Here is a 21,242-nt window from a genome sequence, read left to right as displayed (position 1 = left end):
ACATCCCCTGTGCCCGGCACAGGCCTTCGCCCTGAGCAAGCACACTGAATGTCTGCTGTACAACACGATGGATGGACACACGGGTGGATGGATGAATGGACAGATGTGAACAGACGGACAGACAGGTGGGTAGGTGGGTAAATGGGTGGGTGGGAAGATGAGTGGAGAAATGGAGGGCGGGAGAGAGGGAAGTGGATGGATGGATGAGTAGACAGATAGGCAGGCAAACAGGTAGACAGGGAGATGAATGGAGAGACAGAGAGAAAGAGTAAGAAAGGGACAGAGAGATGGATGGGTGGGAGGATGGATGGATGGATGGATGGATGGATGGATGGATGGATGGATGGATGGATGGGTGAATGGTTGGGTGAATGGATGGGTGAATGGATGGGTGAATAGATGGATAAGTGGATGGACGGACACATGCTTGAGCAAATTAGTAACAGAGGCCCCACCCCACGTACCCTTTGACCACTCACGGAAGCAGCAGGTAAGTATCTTGCCAGCGCTCAGCACCAGGGGTCTCCTTCCCACCCCGAGACTCCAGGATGATCTTCACTATATCCTTAAAAAGCTGAAACCATCCTTCCGCCCACCTCCGCAGGGTCTAGCATCAGAGGAACAGAAGGAAGGTGTCACCCCTCATTCCTGAGGTGACCTGTTACCATCCACTCCCCCAGCCCAATTACCAAGGGCCAGCTCTGCGCTGACACTGGGGACACAGGAGACAACTCAGCCGCCCCAGTCTGACCCTGGTGGAGGCTCCGGGAGGCCTGGCGAGCGACCCGTGCTTGGAGGCCACGTGGGAAGGCATGGAGGCCGTGGTCAAGAAGGGACAGCTGGGCTGAGACCAGACGTGCAGGCAGAAATGAGCCTGAGCGACGTGTATGTGCGCGTCCACGCGTGCAGGAGGGAGTGGGGAGGGAGGGGCAGGCGCAGACCCCGTGAGAGACCCTGGTGTGTCTGAGGATGGGGAGGCCCGGGTAGCCGGGAGCCGGAAGACGGGGCAGGCGAGCCCAGAGGCGGGTGCGGGGTCAGCGGGCTCCTCTGCGACAGGCCCTGGCTGCTGCAAAGCCAGTGTTAAGCCATAAGGGGGTGGGCTGTCCTTGGGGACACAGTCGGATGTGCACTCCCCCAGAAGTCAAGGCGGCACTGGGGTTGCCTGCCTGGAGGTGACCTGAGCAGCCTTCCCTGGAAAGAAGCCTACTGACCCTGAGTGAGGCCAGGCTGACGGCGCAGAAAGCCCATCCCGATCTCAGGAGACAGGCTCCAGGGCCTCGTGAAGCTGCCTAGACCGTGCCTCACCCTGTGAGCAGCCAGCAGCTGTGGCCACGGCCAGCCCGCCTGTCCTCACTGAGGTCTGGGGGGCAGGAACCCCGACGGCAGCCGGGCACGTGCCCCGAGCAGGGCAGTGTAGGCAGGAAGGGGGGGTAGCTCATGTGCAGGCCAGGCGGTCACCTTTACGGCCACCTTTACTAGCACACGGCTGTCCACTGAAGGCCCCAATACTCTAGAAGGGCCGTCAGCTGGAAGCCCCCTCCAGCGCCTCCCCCGGGCAGTAGGTGCTGCTGCGATCCCGGTGCCCGCCTGCAGCCCACTCTGAGCGCCTCCTGCACCAGCCAGACGTGAGCCAGAGGCCTAGGCGTCTGCGAGGCAGCCTGGCCCTGCCCTGGGGGGCGGCGGGGGGGGGCCTGCCTACGTGGCTGAAGCTTCTCCGGAAAGAAACGCGTCCCCTCGGAAGCCCCTCTGGGGTCAGGGATCTCGCCGTTAGAGCAGGGCTGTCGTGGGCAGAGCCCAGAGGGACTTTCGCCGTGCGGACGGGGCGGCCCTGAGCGTCCCGGTGCGAAAGGAAGAGGCGCAGTCATGTGGCTTCAGTGCGGTCTTCACAAATTCATCCTGAGTCACAGAAACCACGTTAGGGGTAACGGATGGGCTTCTGAAATCCGAGCGTGGGAAAATGCTTACTTGCCCCTGTGTAGCGCTTTGGGATTAAATGACGCGCTTCTCAGGCTTCCCATCACCTGGGCCCCCACGTCAAGCCTGAGGTAGGGGGGGTGTGCGGTCCTTTGCTCCTCAAAGGACCGCACAGCAAGGACAGAGGCCAGCTCCCGGCGACAGGAGCGAGGACTGACAGCTCTCAAACCCGCGTCCCCTGGGGCCCAGGCAAGCCTCTCGGTGGACTCAGCTCAGCCTCTGGGAGTCAGGAGTTAGAAGCTGGGCCGCACGTGCTTCTGCCACGACCCTGCGGGCAGCCCGGCGACCACCGCCGTCCTCTTGGCTTCCTTCCCCTCCTGCTCAGCCCAGCAGGCTCTTCCAAGCCACCCCGCTGATTCTTTCACTGCGCCATCTTCATCTTTCTTCTCCAGTTCGTCTCCACTGATCCTCCCCTGAAGGCAGAACAGAATCAACAGAGCTATCAATCAATCCCAATTAGCGCTGGCCCGGCTGCGCCCCGCACGGCGAGCTCAGAGCCGGAGCAGGCGAGCCGGGTTCAAACACCAGGCCAGCCACAGGGACACCGTGTTCTGTACATAAGATGCTCTGAGTGCAGATTTACTGATGGGCATATATTTACTGGTGGGTCGTGAAGTCCCAGCCCGGGAAGATCCGAGAAAGCAGGAGGCAAGGAGGCACTACTTTAAAAGTTGGAAAGTGAAGACTTCCTCAGACACACGCCCTCGGGCATCAGGCCACACTGGATACCTCCTGCTCCCTCTGCCGGCCTTCAGGGTTTAAAAGGAGAGTTAGAGATCAGTGAAGAGGCAAATCACACACTCAGTTCAGTAGAAAGGGTCGTAAGTCAGCCCATCTTTCCATTGTACCCCAAGGAACAGGAAGACCCTCCTCTGTCAGATGGCTAGAACTGATGTCAGACACCGCGTAGCTTTTCTAAGACAATCCAGCACTTTCTGGGATATCTTGTGCCTTTGATGTTGAGTCTTCTATCCCAGAACTATCTACTTTTCAAGATAAGCAGCATTCCCCACAAACTGCATTTGTTAAGTTTTGGAGTTTCACATCATTATCGATTCTTTAGGGATTCAGGAGCAAAGGCCCTTCCATGCCAGTGAATAGACGTCAGCGCAATCACCTCGTGTGGACAAGCGTCTGGCTGGGCCTCAGGAAAACGCTCACGGAATCATCTCTCTCCAAAATCTTGTAAGACACTGAACAACAACAGGCCACCGAGAAGCATTCAGTAACCATCCCTGCCCGTGGTTCTCCCTACCATCGCTCTGAACCATCTCATAGCCTAATGCCCTATCCCATTTTCTAGCATCCGGGCTTGAGGGGTGGGAAAAGAAAGAAAGAAAATTTGTCCACACGTGTGTTCCACTTGAAAGACACTGGTCCGTCACGGAATTTGAAATTCAGATTTTTCAATATTTCCTTAATGATGCAAAGTTGCAGCCGATTCCATGTGTTCTCTCTTTAGTTTTGGCTTTATCAGAGCTTGTCTAGCTTAGAGAAGAGGACCCTGAAAAGTCTAACTGCAATGGCCTTTTCTCCCACTGCAGCTCGGAGATTTCAAGCAGAAATTAAGGGCCCGCTGCCCCAGAGGAGCCCAGAGCAGGGGTGTTTAGGAAACTGCACTAGCGCAACACAATGACTAGTCCTAGAATGACACACATTTGTCACTGTACCTTGTTGTCTTCTCCGTTATGGAAGAGTCTGGGCCCATCGTCTTGAGAAGTCCGCCCATGAGCAGTCCCTTCCTCTGTGGAATTTCCTGGGTAAGCTGCCCTCACCAAGCAAGAGAGCAGGGTGAGCAAATGGGGTGACTCCCAAGGGACTGGACAATCAACAGATTAATAATAAAATGGGGACCCTTCCAAAAGCATGGATCCCCACGACCCAGTTCCATCCTTTCACCTTCACCCTGACACCTGCTATATGCCCTCCAAGGACAGGAAAACCTGCCAGATGTCAGGAAAGTGGTTCGACTCAAGCACTTCTGAGCTAGAATTTTGATCTATTCTTCCAATTATTCAGGTATTAAACACAGTCAGATTCCCCATTCTATTCCTTGGCCCCTCTCTTTGCTCACTGGAATTCTTACTCACAGGAGATCATAATCTCACGTGTCAATTCAGCCTCTCTTGCCACTCCTACCAAATCAGCGCCAACGTGGAAGGAGGTGACTTTCTTATCCTACTGTGCACCTCCCTGCACCCCAAAATCCATATGTGGAAGGGGGGAATTCAGATCCCTTATGAAAAAAAATATACAATTTTCCATTTGAGCCAAAAATACAAATGAAACACACTTTTCAAATAACGGATAAATGTATTGTTACCTATACAAATAAATCTTTAAAGTTTATTTCCAAACTTTATAAATGAGCAAAATTTGGTGTGGCAAAATTTAACTGTAAGCATTTAAAAATACCAGCCCTCTTTAGCCCCCTCTGATATGTAAAGATTTTATGTAATACAGTAGTAGTTGCCCATGTACTTTCCTTCACAAAAAAAGAAGAGAGGTAAGCTCATAAATGAGCTCAGACACTCAGCCAGCCTCATTCACTACTGTCTCCCAGTCACCTGGACACTGCCCAGCGCTGAGAAATGCTCTGTTAACAGTGTCCACTGAATGAGTGAGTGAATGAATGAAGGAGAGAGTGAAGTAGATAACCCATTATCAATTTTCTTCCTTTCCTGACGTGTGAAACTTTGTTTTTCTGTGTTATGGATGAAAGTATGTTAAGAGCTATCAAACATTCCCTTGCACTTGATTCCTAAGCAATGAAGGTGCAATACTTTTTTTAAATGAATACACCAATTTAGACTCACAAGGATGAGAATCTGAGGAGCAGCTACACAGGTAGGTAGATGCCTACGAAGCCACCATCAGGGGCTGCAGCAGATAACAGCGGCCACTAGAGGGAGCCACACAACCTTTCAAAGAACCGCATCAGAGCAAAAAGCCCATCCAGCGTGGCGGTTCTGTTCTCTGCCCTTCCCAGCACAGCTCACCCCCTATACTTGCTCTTGCCACTGCTCTAGGTAATGTCTGACTCTCCAGAACAAGCTGAAACATGTTAGAGCTGCAGTCTGCTAAGCACCAGGCTTTTTTTTTTTTAAAGCTCCTTATTGGAGTATAATTGCTTTACAATGTTGTGTTAGTTTCTTCTGTACAACAAAGTGAATCAGCTGTATTTATACATATATCCCCATATCCCCTCCCTCCCGTGACTCCCTCCCGCTCTCCCTGTCCTGGCCCTCTGAGGCATCACCCATCATCGAGTTGATCTTCCTTTGTTATACAGCAACTTCCCACTAGCTATCTATTTTACAGTTGGTAGTATATATATGTCTATGCTACTCTCTCACTTTGTCCCAGCTTCCCCTTCTCCCCCTACCCTCCCAACCCTGTGTCCTCCAGTCCACTCTGCATCTTCATCCTTATTCTTAAGCATCAGGCTTTTAGAAAAATGATCCTACCTCCTCAGCTCAAATGTTTCACATCTCTTTCTGTATTATTTCTGCTAGCTTAAAAAATTAAATATAAATAGAAGAAAAGTATTTTCCCTGTGGCTGACAACTGAATCTATTAAAAATTCACCTGGAAAGAAAGCAAAAATATAACCTAAAAATGAAAAAAAAAAATTTTTAATCTGTGTGCAGTTACTTCCTACCTCCAGCAACTTTAAAAAAAAAAATTCAACTGTTGACATATTCAATTTCATCTCCTCCAACAAAGAAACTTAGGCGTGTGAAGGCTAACGGGGAAGTCACATCAGACAGAATTCTGATCCCATTGGTCAAGTTTCAAAGGCTTCATATGTAACTGAGTGTAGGAAGAAAAAAGTTTCCCACAAACTCCTTCTCTCAAAAGGTTTGAATAAGCCTGTAAATATTTTCAAGGCCTTTATAAGCCACAGATGTTATCAACAGTCAGGACCGTGCAAACTCTAAAAGCCCCAGTCCACAAATGACACTGCTTCAAAAATAGATTTTAAAACATTTGAAAGGAGCAGAAGTTAATTTCCTGCTGGAATTTTGTGGAATGTTGTAAAATGTCCACGCCTTACTTAGAATGTTAAAAGCAACTTGCCCCACCAGGCTTCTTGCGTATAGTTCTATTTCTATGGCCCATGAAATTGTAGGAAACCTCCTAGATAATAGTCAGAAACAAAGGGACAAAAGGTGGAACTTGAAAATCAGTTCAAGAAAGCAACTCTAAGAAGAACTAATCAAAAACTAAAATTAAAATAAGTTGCCTCGTGATATTTCCAGGGACGAGAAGATTCCAGAATCTGCATTGTTTGGTGGCGGGTGCGAAAACCCAGTGGGCTCACATTTGCTGATTTCCGTGAGGAGAGAAAGACTAAAAACTGAAAACTGGAGAGCATCTGGGCTAATCTGTGACTGCAGCTGTGGCCCCCACTCGACAACCTGCAAAAAGCCTGAGTGTCAGCGCTGACAAAATTGTTACAAGATGAAGCTGGTTGGCGGAAAACCTTCACGAGGGAATTAAAATCCTGACTGCTGGCCCTGGGGCAGACAGGAGGTGTGGGTGAAACTGGGAACTAGCCATGATTTATACAGGGAATGAAAAGACTGTAACTTAGAAATTTTCAAAAGATTATAGTTTCAGTAAGCTAATTATATCCCTAATTATAATGATGACCCTTCTTCCTTCAAGGGACTCAAGCATGCTTCTGGAACCTTCTCTGTGAAAGTCCCCTCATTTGCCATTTTAAGGAGAGAGCTGGTGCATCTCAGAGTGAGTTAAAGTGACAGGGCTGGCATCTGAATTCTAGCTCGTTTTCTCGGACCAGACCACACCAGCTCTCTCAGCCCTTGAAATAACCCCCCGTGGAATTCTCTTCAGAGGAAGCCATCTCTCCCCAATTATGCAAAAACGTCCTCCCCTGCAAACCCCCTCCAGCCTGTGCAATTTCCAAATGATTTCCACATTCTGATAGGCAAACCATTTTCTTTTTTCCATTTCCAGCCAAGGAAGCGCCACGTCCAAGCCACAAAGGCCGGGCGGCACGGGGGCTGCACGGCCAGGCAGCCAAGTGCCCGGGACCCGGGCGGGCGTCCCTTCATTTCTGACTCTCGACACCACAGGGCAAGTCACTTAACTGCCTCCTTAAGATCGCAATCACAGCCCTGCCCCGGCCTCCTTCCCAGGCGCCCGGTCACCCCACTAATATCTGTAAAGACCCATTAAGGCTCCTACCCGAAAGGCACCAGAGGAGCAAAACCTATCACCATCATCGTCAATACACTCCCAGGCCCTCCCCCCGTCACCACCTCAGGGGGATCAGTCACCCACACCCACGGGAGGAGAAAGCCTGGCACCTCAGCCTGCCCATCCACACCTGAATGAGCTACCTGCAGCCTCGGAAGTGGCACGCGACACGGAAGGGAGCGCAGGTGCCGGGAGGGAAGGAAAGTGATGCTTTCATCCTGGCTGGGGAATTCAAACAGCTGGACCCTCCCCACCTCCACCCCACCTGCAGCCCTGCCCCCGGCTGCACCTTCAGCAGCAGCTGAGACCAGGCTTCAGTGGGCCGTCCTCCCCCACCTGGGAGAGGTGGAAGGAACGTGGTCAGAAAGCAGCCTGGAGACCTAGAGACAAACGTGTCTGCCACCCTGCACGCCCCTCCGGCCCTGAGACCCACCACCTGGGCACAGACACCACCCATCAAAAACCTGCCACAAACTCACTGAAGATGGCGTGTGCGTCTGTAACAGGGCTGCCCACACAACCAACAGCTCACCCATCGGGCTTATCCTGTGCCGCCATCAGACAGGACGAGAGGGACAACAGGCCCTTGCAGACACAGAATATGGGGCGCTGCCTCACACCTGCGTGAGCCCCCCCCCATCCCCCACTAAGGACAAGGGACAGAGCTCGCTCTTCCAGCAACCCCTTGTGTGTCTTAGAATTTCTACCAGATGTACACATTGCCTACGGGAAACAACACTTTCAAGGGACCTTCTGCTAGACAGAGGCAATTAATCCTCTTGCATGTTGCAACGATCCTTTCCGACTGGAAACGGGGAACCCTTAGTCCCAGGGAGTCTCTGATTTGGCTAAATTGGGGGAGACCTATTTGAGCAAGAGGGTCTGGAAGGTGTGGTTCGTTCAGGAAGGGAGGTGGAAGAAGGCTAGGATGCCACCGCCCGGGTTTCCCTCCCTCCTTCGTTCCTGCAACAGCAACGAACAGAACGTCTGTGCGGCCAGACGTGCTCTGCACCAGGGAATCTGCGCTTCCGTTACCGACACGAGAAATAACCAGACCAGAGGGCATGCTTTCACCCCGACTCACAATCTGGACGCCTTGACTGTTGAAGCTGAACCTTCAGCCAGATGTTGCCTCGCTGGCCCCAGGCTCCTGGGGGCTCCACCTCCCACAGGCGCCCCCGCTCCTCTGGATGGGCCATCAGGAACTTCCTACAGACTGAGGGGAAGTTGCACAAAGGAGTGAGGGAGGCCCGCCCCGTCCTGGTGCACACACGCCAGCCCTCACCTGCGTCCCCAGGCACGGCTACTTCCGTCCTTCCTTCAGCCCTGTCCGGCCCACCCCTGGCTCTGCTGCTCCACGCCAACCCCCCTGCCATCACCCTCATCGCCTCCTGCTTTCATCCATCCCATCTAGCCTGCGCAGGCGGCCACAACAAAGCACCACACACCCAGGGCCTGAAACAACAGGCGTTTCACAGCTGTGAAAGGCTGGATGTCTGAGATCAAGGTGTCGGCAGGCTTGCTTTCTCCTGAGACCTCTCTCCTTGGCTTGGAGATGGTACGTTCTTACTGTGTCTTCACACCATCTTCCTTCTGCACCATCTGTGTCCTAGTCTCCTCTTCTTACTGGGACCTCCTCTTACCAGTCCTATGGGATCAGGGCCCACCCTTACGACCTCATCTAACCTTAATTACCTCGTTTTAGGCCCCATCTCCACATACCGTCACCTAGGGAGTTAGAATTTGGGAGGGACCCAATTCAGCCCATAATATCACCCCACCCGGCCCTCTCCACGGGCACTGTCCTTCCTTGCTCGGAGCCTCCGCAGCCCTCTTCTCCCAGGGAAACTTCCAGCCCATCCACAGACACCTTGACTCGAGAATCCCCTCGAGGTTGTAGACTTTTATGCCACGTCCACAGGGTGAGCATTTCCTCGTGGCAGGGCCCTGAAACCAGCCAATGGGAGGCGGCTTGGTCCTGCAGGTGCTGGGGGCTCCATCAGTCCCCGGGCAAGAGCACAGGTGGAAACCCACAGAGCGTGATGCTAAGTACTCAGAAGGTGTGAGCCAAGCTAGCCGAGTACTAGATAGAATGTGCTGCTCTCCTGTCTTGACAAATATAACTTCTTAACAACAGGAAAAGCCAGTTTCAAATGGAGACTTCTTAGACTCCTTGGAGTTTTGCACCTGGATGTGGCAATGCCAAGAGAGCTGGCCCCCAGCTGGCAGCCACCCCCTCCTCCCACCCCAGCTACCCGCACACGGCAAGGGGCCTGTGCATACAAATGGGGACACCACGCTCCAGCTATATCCCACCAGCAGCTGTCCCAGGGCCTAAGGATGTGCAGAATGGTGGCGTGTTCTGCTCTTAGGGGCCCAGACCCAGGACGGAGTCCACTCGGGCCCCTGGCAGGAATCCTGAGGTGCTGCTAGCCTGAGCTGGTTTAGGAGTGGCCTGGACCCAGGCGAGAACATCCTCTTGGGCCCACAGAGTCCTCACCCCGTGAAAAGAGGTGCAGCTTCAAGAGGGCACTAAGCGTGGGGCCCTGGGCAGGAGCCCCTCTGGGCCGTTCCGAGGGCAGGACTGTACTGGAGAAAAGGCGGTCCCTGAAGCGACGGGCAGCCACACCCGGCCCGGCCTTGAGCCTACCGCTGCTGCTTTGTTCAGCCACGAGCCCAGGCACAGTCAGGGTGATGCAGAAGCTCAAGGCCCCAGCACCCGCAGGTGGGAAACTGAGGCCCCCAAGTGTGATTCAGAATCAGCGCCTTCAGATCTTGTTTCTCTGCCCGGTGGAGATACAGGGCCCTGCGAGGGTCTCTGCAGGGCTGGCCTGGGGCAGCCCCCACTCTTCGGAGCCTGCTCCTCCCCAGGGAAAGCGAGGTGACTGCCCTGGGGGCCAGCACACTGAAACAAAGTCTCAGGGCTGAAATGAGAACAATGTGGGCACGGACAGAGGACCAGTGCTGGGGATCCAGAACTTTCTAACACCTCCACGTGAGCGAAGCAGTGCAGCAAGCCTCCAGTATTCTTTGCACAAATTCAGGATCTTCAGAGTTTTATGAGAGACAGAGAGTTTGAAAATACAAAGAAATGACTAAACCCACTTGAAGAAAATATGTTTTTGCCTGCCTTTCTTATGACTTCCTGGCAACAGACGTTTCCTTGTCTTTCCCAGCTTTTCTCTCCTATCTGTTGTTCTCACACCACAAGGACGCTGCAAACTCAACAGCAAGGGTCCAAAAGCACCTGTGTGACAAGAAGTGAGGCAGGGCCCAGTGTGGGGTGGATGTGCCTCATGGCGGACCAGTGGATCCTGGAAGATGCTCCCCAGGGTCTCCCCCGCTTGCTGACCTGGAGTGAGACATTTAACTTCAGGGCTTTCTGAATTTCCTTGGGCAAATACATATTAAGATTTCTTTTCCAGAACCCAGAGAAAGACTGTGATAGTTCATGTTATGTGTCAACTTCAGTGGGCCAGGGGCATCCAGACATTTAGTCACACATTATTCTCGGTGTGTCCGTGAGGGTGTTTTTGGATGAGATTCACATTTGAATCCGGAGACGGAGCAAAGCGGATTGGCCTTCCCACTGTGGGTGGGCCTCGTCCCATCAGTGGCGGGCCTGACTACAAAACAAAACGTCTGACCCTCCCACAAGTAAGAGGGAACGCCTCCTGCCTGCCTGGCTGATCTGGGACATTGGTCTTTTCCTATCTTTGGACTTGAACTGAAACACGGGCTCTTCCTGGGTCGTAAGCCTGTTGGCATTTGGACTGGAACCACACCATCAATTTTCCTCAGCCTCCAGATTGCTGCTTGTACATCTCAGGATATCTCAGTCTCCACGTTGTCCGAGCCAATTCTGTACAATAAATCTCTTCTCCCTCTATGTATATATACATCCTACTGGTTCTGTTCCTCTGGAGAACCCCAATACAGGGACTTGGTAGGATGAGAGCAGATGGGGGTACCGTCTTCTGCAGTAAGAGCTACACAGGTGTCCGGGCTCAGTGCATTCAGAGCTTACCTTCCCTCAGCTCCTGGTCCCCTGGGGGCTCCGAGTTGGAAGGGCAAAGTGATGTCTACCATCTCCCCATGAAAGAGCAAGGGCCCTCTGAGGCCTGGCAGCAACCAGCAGCACAGTGGAAGTTCCTTGGGTTCTGCTTCTCTCTGACGCTGTGTTGATTTGGTTCTTATCATGTCTAAATCCAATTCTTTCTCAGGGCTGGGAAAGGTTCACCCCTTGTGATCAAGCTTATAGTCTCAGTGCTGAAGCAACAAGAGATTTTCTCAGAAGGAAAAGAAGACCCACAGGCATGTCCTGGTGCCAGGGGCTCTGAGGGACCTCCCGCCCCAGAATCATCTGGAACCCACACAACTTAGCATCCCCGTTACCCAAGCGTTCCTCCCTGACACAGTGGTTACCTTGGTACATGGCGGGGGAGATGGGACAGCTGATGCCCAGGGCCTCGTCCTCTCGGAATGTCTGGCAGAAGTCCCGCAGCATGGCCAGACCCAGGCCCCGGCGGCGGTGGCTCCTCCGCACAAACACGGTGTCAAAGACAGGCAGCAGGTAGCACACGCCTGTGCCGTCGCCACACAGGCTGCCTGCGGGGAAAGCAAGAGACGCGCGCTGTCCCCCGGGCTGGACTACCCTCCCCGGACCCAGTGGGACTCCCACTTGGCCACGTCCCTGATACCACCTGGAAGCAGCACAGTCTCACACACTAAACCACCAAAGACCAAACAGCAGATCACCCCAAACCACCAGCTCTCCAGCGGACTGGGCAGCCTGCATGCTGTTTATTTCTGCAAGAAAGGCCACTAGGCTATTGCCCTGAAATAAAAAGTAAAGCCGGGTGACTGAGCAGAGCAAGGCTGTCATGCACCCAGACTCCTCACACCCCTCCCTCACTCTGCGCAGTTCAGAGACCCCTGAAGCCAAGGAGGAGCATCTGGGAAATGTCAAGTTCTCCTCGAACCTGGGGATGTGGGCTGGGAGGCCCAGCCAATGCATCCCCACCGCATGGACTTGTTCAGAGCTCACCATGTCCAATTATGGCAAAGTACACTTACCCCAAACAGACTCAGTCCTGTTTCCCATAGGACATCAATGACCCCACTGTAGCAGAGCAAGAGAGGCTACAGCTGGCACCCCTCCCACTTTTCTACCCTGAATTTAACTTCACTACAACCAGCACTAACACCTGCAAAGTTGCTGTTTCTGCAAGAGGAACTTGTCCTTGCAGTCAGGCACCTCTGTTGTCACCCTAGCTAGAAAAGGCCACACACACCCAACTACATCACCTTCCTCACTTCCCAACTGCACAGTTGCCTGTGCCATGGATGTGCTGGAATCCAGGAAAAGAAAGCTCCTATTGGAAGAGGTGGTATTTGTGCCTGCAGAGATTCAGAGGTGAGTAATTTCCCAAACAAACAGAAAAATAATTCTGAGTCTAATTAGCCAGGCTGAATTGCAGAGCTACACGCTACTGTAGTGAACTGTTTGCAAAAACGGCCACAATTATTCCCCTTCCTATATCCACACACCTTTGCACATGATTTGGAAGCTCCTCCCATCGAGAGATGAGGTCTATTTCCTCTCTCCTTCAATTTGGCTGGCCCAGTAACTCACTTTGAGCAACAGAATGAAGCTGGCAAGAGCACACCAGTTCTGAGTCTAGGGCTCTTGGGGTCCAGGGCCCCTCTATTCTTTCTCAGATCCCTGCCACTCACCACAAGAACAAACCCAGGCTAGCCTGCCACCATGAGAGAAATGTGGCCAGGCATCCTCACAGTCCCAGCCAACATCTAGCTGGTCCTAAGAAACAGATGGGCAGGTGACCACACACACACAGGCCAGCCCAGCTTAGGGCAGAAAACCACCCAGCTGAGCTTCATCAAAATTGTCAACCAAAAGACTAGTGAGCTAAATAAATAGCCCAAAATGAATAAATAAATAAATAATCTATGACCAATGAGCAACCCCAATTCCTTGAGATGGTAATTGTAAAGTATTTGGACGTCACCCTCAATGTGCCTGAAATGACAGCATCAACATGGTTGGAATTACAGAACTTCCAACTTTTATAGACGATGAGAACAATGTTCCCCAAATAGTGAAATCCTCCAAAGCTAAGAATGTTTAAAATTAAATAAAGATACAATTCCACTCACAACAGTATTAAAAAGAAGTAAATGCTCAGGAATATATTTAACAAAAGAAGCACAAGCCTTAAATACTGAAAACCACAAAACATCGTTGAGGGGAAATTAAAGAAAACCTAAGTAAATGAAGAGAAATTCCATGTTCAAGGATTGGTTGACTCAATACTGTTAAGCTGGCAATTCTTCCCAAACTGACCTGTAAGTTCAGTCCTATCAAAATCCCAGCAGGCTTTTTTGTGGCAATTGACAAGCTGATAGTAAAATTCACATGAAATGCAAAGTCTCTAGGATAAAGAAAAAAGTTTTGAAAAAAAAAAAAAGAGCAAAGTTGGAGGTTTTACACTACTCAATTTCAAAGCTTCTTATAAAATCAAGGTAATCAGACAGGATTGCAAGGATGGGCATATAGATCAGAGAAGCAGAAGTGAGAGTCCAGAAGGAAGCTCTTAGACTCCGAATTCCTACAAAATGCCAAGTAACTCAATGGGGGAAAAGACAGTGTTTTCAACAAACAGTGGTGGAATGACTGGACGCCCATAAGCCAAAAATTAATCAATTAATTAATTTAAAATTAAAAAGTGAATGAATGAAGCTGCAACACAACAGAACCCAGAATAAGACCCACACAAAGGCAGTCAACTGATCTTTGACAAAGGAGAAAAGCAAAGTCAAGAGCGGAAGGACAGTCTTTCAACAAGCAATGATGGGACAGTTGGATGTCCACATGCAAAACCATGAATCTAGACACAGACCTTAAACTCCTCATAAAACTCAAAATGGATCACAGACACAAATGTACAACGTAAAACTACAGAACTCCTAGAAGATAATATAGGAGAAAATCTAGATGACCAAACCTCTAGGTTTGGCAATAAACTTGTACATACAGCATCAAAGGCAGGATCCATGACAGAAAAAATGGAGAGTTGAATTTCATTAAAATCAAATTTTTCTTCTCTATGAAGGACACTGTGAAGAGGATGAGAAGCCACAAACTGGGGGGGGGGGGGGGGGATATCTTCAAAAGACACATCTGATAAAGAACTATTATCTAAATTATACAAAGAACTCATAAAAGTCAACAACAAAAAAAATCTTGATTAAAAAGTGGGCCAAAGACCTTAACAGACACCTCACCAAAGAAGCTATATAGATGGCAAATAAGCATATAAGAAGATGCTCTACATCATATATCATCAGGAAAATGCAAATTGAAAAACAATGAGATACCACTACACACCTGTTAGAACTGACAAAACCCAGCACACTGACAACACCAAATGCTAGTGAGGATGTGGAGCAAAAGGAACTCTCCATCGTTGGTGGGAGTGCAAAATGGTGCAGCCATTCTGGATGACAGCTTGGTGATTTCTTACGAAACTAAACCTAGTCTTACCATAGGATCTAGCAGTTGTGCTCATTTATATTCACCTGAAGGAGCTGAAAACTTATTTCTACACAACAACCTGCACACAAATGTTTGCAGCGCCTATACTCATAATTACGAAAACTGTGAGCAACCAAGATATGCTTCAATAGAAGCGTGGATAAATAAACTATGGTACATCCAGATAATGGAATATTAGTCAATGCTAAAAAGAAATGAGCTATCACGCCACAAAAAGATATGGAGAAACCTTACAGCATGTTACTAAGTGAAAGAAGCCAGTCTGCAAAGGCTGCATACCATACAGTTGCAATTATGTGATATTTTGAAAAGGGAAAAACTACAAAGGCAGTAAAAAATATTAGTGGTTGCCAAGAGGTAGGAGAGAGCAAGGGATGAATAGGTGGAACAAGGGATTTTTAGGGCCTTGAAGCTACTCTCTATGATGCTGCAATGATAAAATACATCTGTATACATTTGTCAAAACCCACAGAATGTACAGCACAAAGAATAAACCCTAGTGTAAACCATGAACTTTAGTTAATAATAATCTATTCTTACAGATTGAATTGTGTCTCCCCAGACCCCCAGTATCTCAGCATGTATCTGTATCGGAGACAGGGTCTTTAAGGGGTGATGAACTCAAAATGAGGTCTTTCGGTGGGCTCTAATCCAATCCAGTTGGTGTCCTTATAAGAAGAGGAAACTTGGACACACAGCAGGACACCAAGGATGCACACACACAGAGGAAAGCCAAGCAACCACGAGACGACACGGCAAGAAGGTGGCCATCACAGGCCAAGACATAGGCCTCGGAAGAAACCAAACCTGCCTTCACCCTGACCTTGGACTTCCAGCCTCCAGAATGATGTGAAAATTAGTTTCTGTTGTTTAAGCCACCCCATGTGTGCTGCTTTGTTACGGCAGCCCCAGTCGACTAATACATGCATCAATACTGGTTCATGAATTGTAACAAATGTACCACACTAGTGCAATATGAGGAAACTCTGTGTGTGTGGAGAGGGATGAGAACTTTCTGTACGCTCTGCTCAGTGTTTCCAGAAACCTAAAACTGCTTTAAAAAGTAAAGTCTGCTAATTTCTTAATGCATAAGATATTTTTAAAAATGGATCTGGACCCTTACTTCACATCATATAAAAAAATTAATTCAAGATGTATCTAGATATAAATATAAGAGTTAAAACTATAAAGCTTTCAGAAGAAAATCTTCACAACCTTGGGTTAGGCAAAGAGTTCTCAGCCTTGACATCAGTAGACAAAACCAACTGGTAAATCTGACTTCATCAAAATTAACTTTTGTCCTTCAAAAGACACCACTAAGAGAATAAAAAGACAAGCCACAGACTGTAAGAAAATGTTTGCAAATCACATTTCTGATAAAAAAGCATATATAAACAACTCTTATAATTCAACAAAAAGAAACAACCAATTAAAAATGGACAGATGATCTGAACAGACATTTCTTCAAAGAAGACATACAAATGGTTAATAATCAATGAAAAGATACTCAACATCACTAGTCATTTAAAAAGCAAATTAAAACCACAGTGCAATGCCACCTTTGACCCACTAACTGGCTATGATCAAAAACACAAGCAAGTGTTGACAAGATGTGGAGAAATTGGAACCCTCATATATTGCTGCTGGGAATACATAACGGTACAGAAACTTTGTCAAATAATTTGCCAGTAGTTTCTTAAAAAACTAATACATATGCTAACCAAATGACCCATCAATTCTACTCCCAGGAACCCACTTAAGAGAAACAAAAACACGTCCATACAAAGAAATGTAAGCGAATATTTATACCAGCGTTATTCATAAGAGCCAAAAACTGGAAACCATACTGGTAAATGCGTAAACAAAATGTGGTATAGTCATACCATGGAACATTACTCAGCAGTAAAAAGGAATGAAATACTAATATATGCTACAGTTTGAATGAACCTCAAAACACCAAGCTGAGTAAAAGAAGCCAGACGCAGAAGACCACATACTGTATCTTTCCATTTATACGAAACATCCGGGAAAGGCAAATTGATGGAGACAGAGAGCAGAGCAGTCATTCCCTAGAGCTGAGATGGAAAGAGACTGACACCAGACAGGCAACTTGTGGGGGTGATGAAAATGTCCAGCAACTGGATTGTGGCGATGGTTATACAACTCTCTAAATTTGCTAAGAAATCGTTGAATGGTACACTTAAAATTGGCAACGTTTATGGAATGTAAAATTATACTTCAATAAAATTGACTTGAAAAGATACAATGAATTGTGTTAATTGTATTAGAAAGATACAATTAAGTAAGGAAAGGGAAAAGTAATAACTTTACAGTATAGAAAGGGGGTAGACACCCCCTTGAGTGATCAGGGTGAACACCACCGGTAGTAACATTGGTATCTTGTACCCCCACATCTGATGTGAACCGGTGAGGTGAAAGGGTCTTCACTGTGCCCCAAACCCATAACCCTGCTTGAATCATGAGAAAATATCATACAAACCTAAATTAATGGACATTCCTTAAAGCTCCTGACCAGTACTCTTCAAAAGTGTCCAGGTCATGAAAGACAAGGAAAACCAAGAAACAGACCCAAACTGGTATGGGAGATTAAGAAGACCTGAAGATTAAAGGCAGATCAACTCCTGGATCAGACCCTACAAGAGAAGAACATTGCTGAAAAATCAACTAATGTTAATCTCTCAGTTTTGACCACTGTGCGATGATTACACAAGATGCTAACATTAAGGCATGGTGAGTGAAGGGTATAACAGGAACTCTCTGTCCTATCTTTACAACTCTTCTACACAACTAAAATGATTTCAAAATTAAAATCTGGGGCAGGACAGGGGAACATTCCACCAGCCCTTCCTAAAGGCTCATCACACCTTCGAGGTGGTCAAATAAAACCCATCTCAATTCCCAAAGTCAACAAATTGGCCTTTTAATAAGAATATTAACTGTAATAAGAATATTACAGCCTGATGTGAACTGGGCTGAGGCAGTAAGTTGGTTGCACACAAATCGACGCTCCACTCATAATCAGAACATAAAATCCAAGGAAACCTTACCACCTACAATAGCACAGAACAGTTGGTAGGAACCCTGGCCATGATCTCATCCACTCTACCCATTTTATAGACACGGCAGCTGAGGGGGCAAGAAAGGCTGAAAACATAGGACTTGGCTTCTTTTTATCAGTAGCAACTGCCTCTCATGAGCTCATGGGGAGTGTTGATACCACAGCAAAGAAATTAAAGGGAAGGAGACAAAAAGTATAGAAATGAATCAAAAAGAAAACAAAGATACAATAATGTACCTTTTAAGAATTCAAGAGTTGCAGGACTTCCCTGGTGGCATTGTGGTTGAGAATTGGCAGGCGGCTGCCAATGCAGGGGACACGGGTTCAATCCCTGGTCCAGGAAGATCCCACATGCCGTGGAGCATCTAAGCCCACAAGCTACAACACCTGAGCCTATGCTCTAGTGCCCACATGCCACAACTCCTGAGCCCATGTACTGTAACTACTGAAGACTGTGCACCCTAGAGTCTGTGCTCCACAACAAGAGACGCCACCACAATAAGAAGCCCACGACACCACAACGAAGAGAATAGCCCCTACTCGCCATAACTAGAGAAAGGCCGCGTGCAGCAAACGAAGACCCAGCCCAGCCAAAAAAAAAAAAAAATCCAAGAGTTGCTGAAGCAGGAAAGAAGATACAATTCATAAAGCACATCAGGAATTAAAATAGAGATATCACTATAGATGTGGCAGAAATTTAAAAGGCAAGAGAATGCTGTAAATAACTGTAGGCCAATAGATTTGAAAACATTGAAAAAGACAAATTCCTAAGATAATACAACCCACCAAAACTGACTCACGTAAAAACAGGAAAAGTAAACTATCCCACAACCATGGAAACCTGAACTCAGTAGTTTAAACCCCTCCCACACTGCACACATCAGGCCAGGTGACTTTCAGAGATAAGTTCTCCCAGCTTTCCCAGGAAAGCCTTCCAGAGCACAGAAAAAGAGACAATATTCCCCAACTCAGTCTATGAGCACAGCGTAACCTTTTCAGAGAAAAAGATAAAAAGCAAAGATCAGATAATTAAGCAATTAACAGTCATTCGCAAACGTAAGACAAAAAAACTTAAACCAATATTAACAAAGCGAACTCAAGAGGGTAAACAAAGTTACTCTCTATCACCATAAGGGCCTGGCTTTTCTGCTCATGCCCCTGGATGTTCTGAGGGAGATACACCTGGTGGATAAGGTATCCAGGGTGAAACTACCACCCAGGGGCACAAAGTAACACATCGAGTAAGAGGGCGTTCCCTTCAACAGCCTGGGAGGACCTGAAGAAGGCACCTCTGTGAGGATAAGACGGGGCCCACTGAAGAGTAAAAGATCCTCATGCTAGTACACACTCTACTTCCTGAAACTCATCCAAAATACCAATTGTGTGTTCCCCTCAGTTGACGGTTCCAGTAGCTTCTGTACAGGTAAGCAGATTTTGGTTGCAACTCTCCAGATTTTCCTCTCTCTCCAGCTTTTGGGCTGGTGGTGTGCCCTGCAACCTCAGTTCTCTGACGGGTCAAGAGAAGTATGGATTTTCAGTTTGTTCAGCTTTTTCTTGTTTTAAGGACAAGAGGGTTTGTGTTATTCTGGCTAGATTTGGGCTTTCTTTATTTGGGTTGTTTTCATTTTCTTGATATTGATTTTTGAGAGTTCTTTATAGATTCTGCATTATATATATGTTATCAAATATATGTCTGCAAATAAAAAAAAAAGAGTAAAGGAGGTGGCACCAGCAGGCTATCCCCTTAACAATAAGCACCCCAACAGATCAAAGACAAAGAGGAAGACACTTACTCCAGGAAGAGAGGAGTGAATTCTTGGGATACCTAAGACGGATTTCACAGATGGTGCCCCACACGGAAGTGATAGCAGCAGACAGCCAGCAAGTAGTAGAAGAAACTGTATCTGCTTCAAAAAGAGATTTGTCAGAAAGGAAGAAAATACAAAAGACAAGTGGCAAGACAAATGCCATAGCATATTTCCACTACCCGGCTGTCTTGCCACACATGACCTAGGCACCAGGAAAGTTAAGGTATGGGTCCACAGAACACAAAAGAGCCAAGTGCCCGGCCAAAGCTAACCCTGCTCTCTGCACACTTCGTTTTGCGAAGTTGCATTTGTGCGGCTGTGAAGCACTCACCCGGATTTGTCCTCCTAATCCTTGAAGGCAATATGCTGACAGTAGATGCTGCAGACACTGGCTCTGTGGAGCATTTTGAGAATAATTGCTCTAAAAATCCAAATTCAGGTCAGATAGTCACGGTTGCTAGTCCAAGAGATTAAGCGCAAACTATAAAGATATTTGGGATACTCCTAAACCAGAGAAACTCAAAACAGAAGTAGCTAAAAGTGTTAACTTCTGCTAACCATTAACACTCATCTCTTCGTGACAACCACACTGCACATCTGTTGTGAGCCCACTTCACAAGATAAGAGCCAGACTCCCTGGACACCTGACACAATTGAGCATCTATTGATGATACCAGGAATTGGTGTGGATGGTCCTGAATTCTCCCCACCAAAGAGCATTACTAACAACAATCTGGATAAAATAGTTTTCTGTAAAGTATGAGACATTTCAATTGTATTCTCTAGAACAGGGGCTGGCAAACGTTTTCCGTAAGGGCCAGGTAGAAAATACGTTAGGCTCTGGAGGCAACCACTCGCCCCTGCAGCTGTAGTGCAAAATCAGCCATGGACAATACGAATGGGTGAGGCTGTGTTCCAATGAAATTTTATTTACAAAAACAGGCGACGGGCAGAATTTGGTCTACAGGCCATAGCTGCCAATGCCTGCTCCAGAAAAAACATCACTTTAAACAAGCAAGACTAAGTATTTAGAATCCTATTTCTATAATAACCATCTTTTCTCAAAAACAACTGAAAATAATGCATTAACATGAACCACCCCAAACAAGATATACTTGGAGATAAGCTTTAGTTATATTGTTTCCTCTTTAAAAAGTATCATTTCTTTCTATATATTTGACTATTACACCAGGAATTTATTTATAAGGTGCCATAAAATTAGATTCATTTTTTAAATATCGAAGAAAAACTGCTTTGCTTAAAGGAAATAATCTTGGCCAAGCTGGATTTATTCCAGGTGGTTTAACATAAGAAAATTTGTATCAGTAATTCATCTCACTTAAAAATTACAGGAGAAAGAACTGCTTCAGTTTAACGTAACACTGGACCCTGAATGTTACCCGGTTCATACCACACAGAACATAGAAAACAATTTTTAAAGCAAAAGAAACTACCACTGAAAATGCATGCCTTGGGTGAGCGGGTCCCAAACTCTAGAATAAAACACGAGAATTGCCTGGAGGGCTCGTTACAACATAGGCTGCTGGGCCTCACTCCAGGACCGAGTGTCTGGTGCCGG

At 47.8% G+C, this 21,242-nt stretch overlaps 1 protein-coding gene across 1 annotated transcript in view; it reads right to left on the bottom strand.

Annotated features, from left to right (window-relative positions):
- Positions 1-1,412: 1,412 nt before the first annotated feature.
- LOC130846736 (protein FAM169BP-like) overlaps positions 1,413-21,242 on the bottom strand; it is a 45,305-nt gene continuing 25,475 nt past the window's right edge. Inside the window, exons 4-7 of the mRNA XM_057725139.1 lie at positions 11,626-11,808; positions 8,285-8,416; positions 3,645-3,739; positions 1,413-2,387 (exon numbers count right to left, since the gene is read on the bottom strand). Of these exons, the coding sequence (XP_057581122.1) occupies positions 2,208-2,387; positions 3,645-3,739; positions 8,285-8,416; positions 11,626-11,808 (590 nt within the window). The 3' untranslated portion in view covers positions 1,413-2,207. The remainder of the gene's footprint in view (positions 2,388-3,644; positions 3,740-8,284; positions 8,417-11,625; positions 11,809-21,242) is intronic.

Source organism: Hippopotamus amphibius, chromosome 2, assembly GCF_030028045.1.
Source record: "Hippopotamus amphibius kiboko isolate mHipAmp2 chromosome 2, mHipAmp2.hap2, whole genome shotgun sequence".
NCBI lineage: Eukaryota > Metazoa > Chordata > Mammalia > Artiodactyla > Hippopotamidae > Hippopotamus > Hippopotamus amphibius.
The sequence above is the reverse complement of the archived record's forward strand: the minus strand, read 5'-3'. Positions and strand labels throughout refer to the sequence as shown.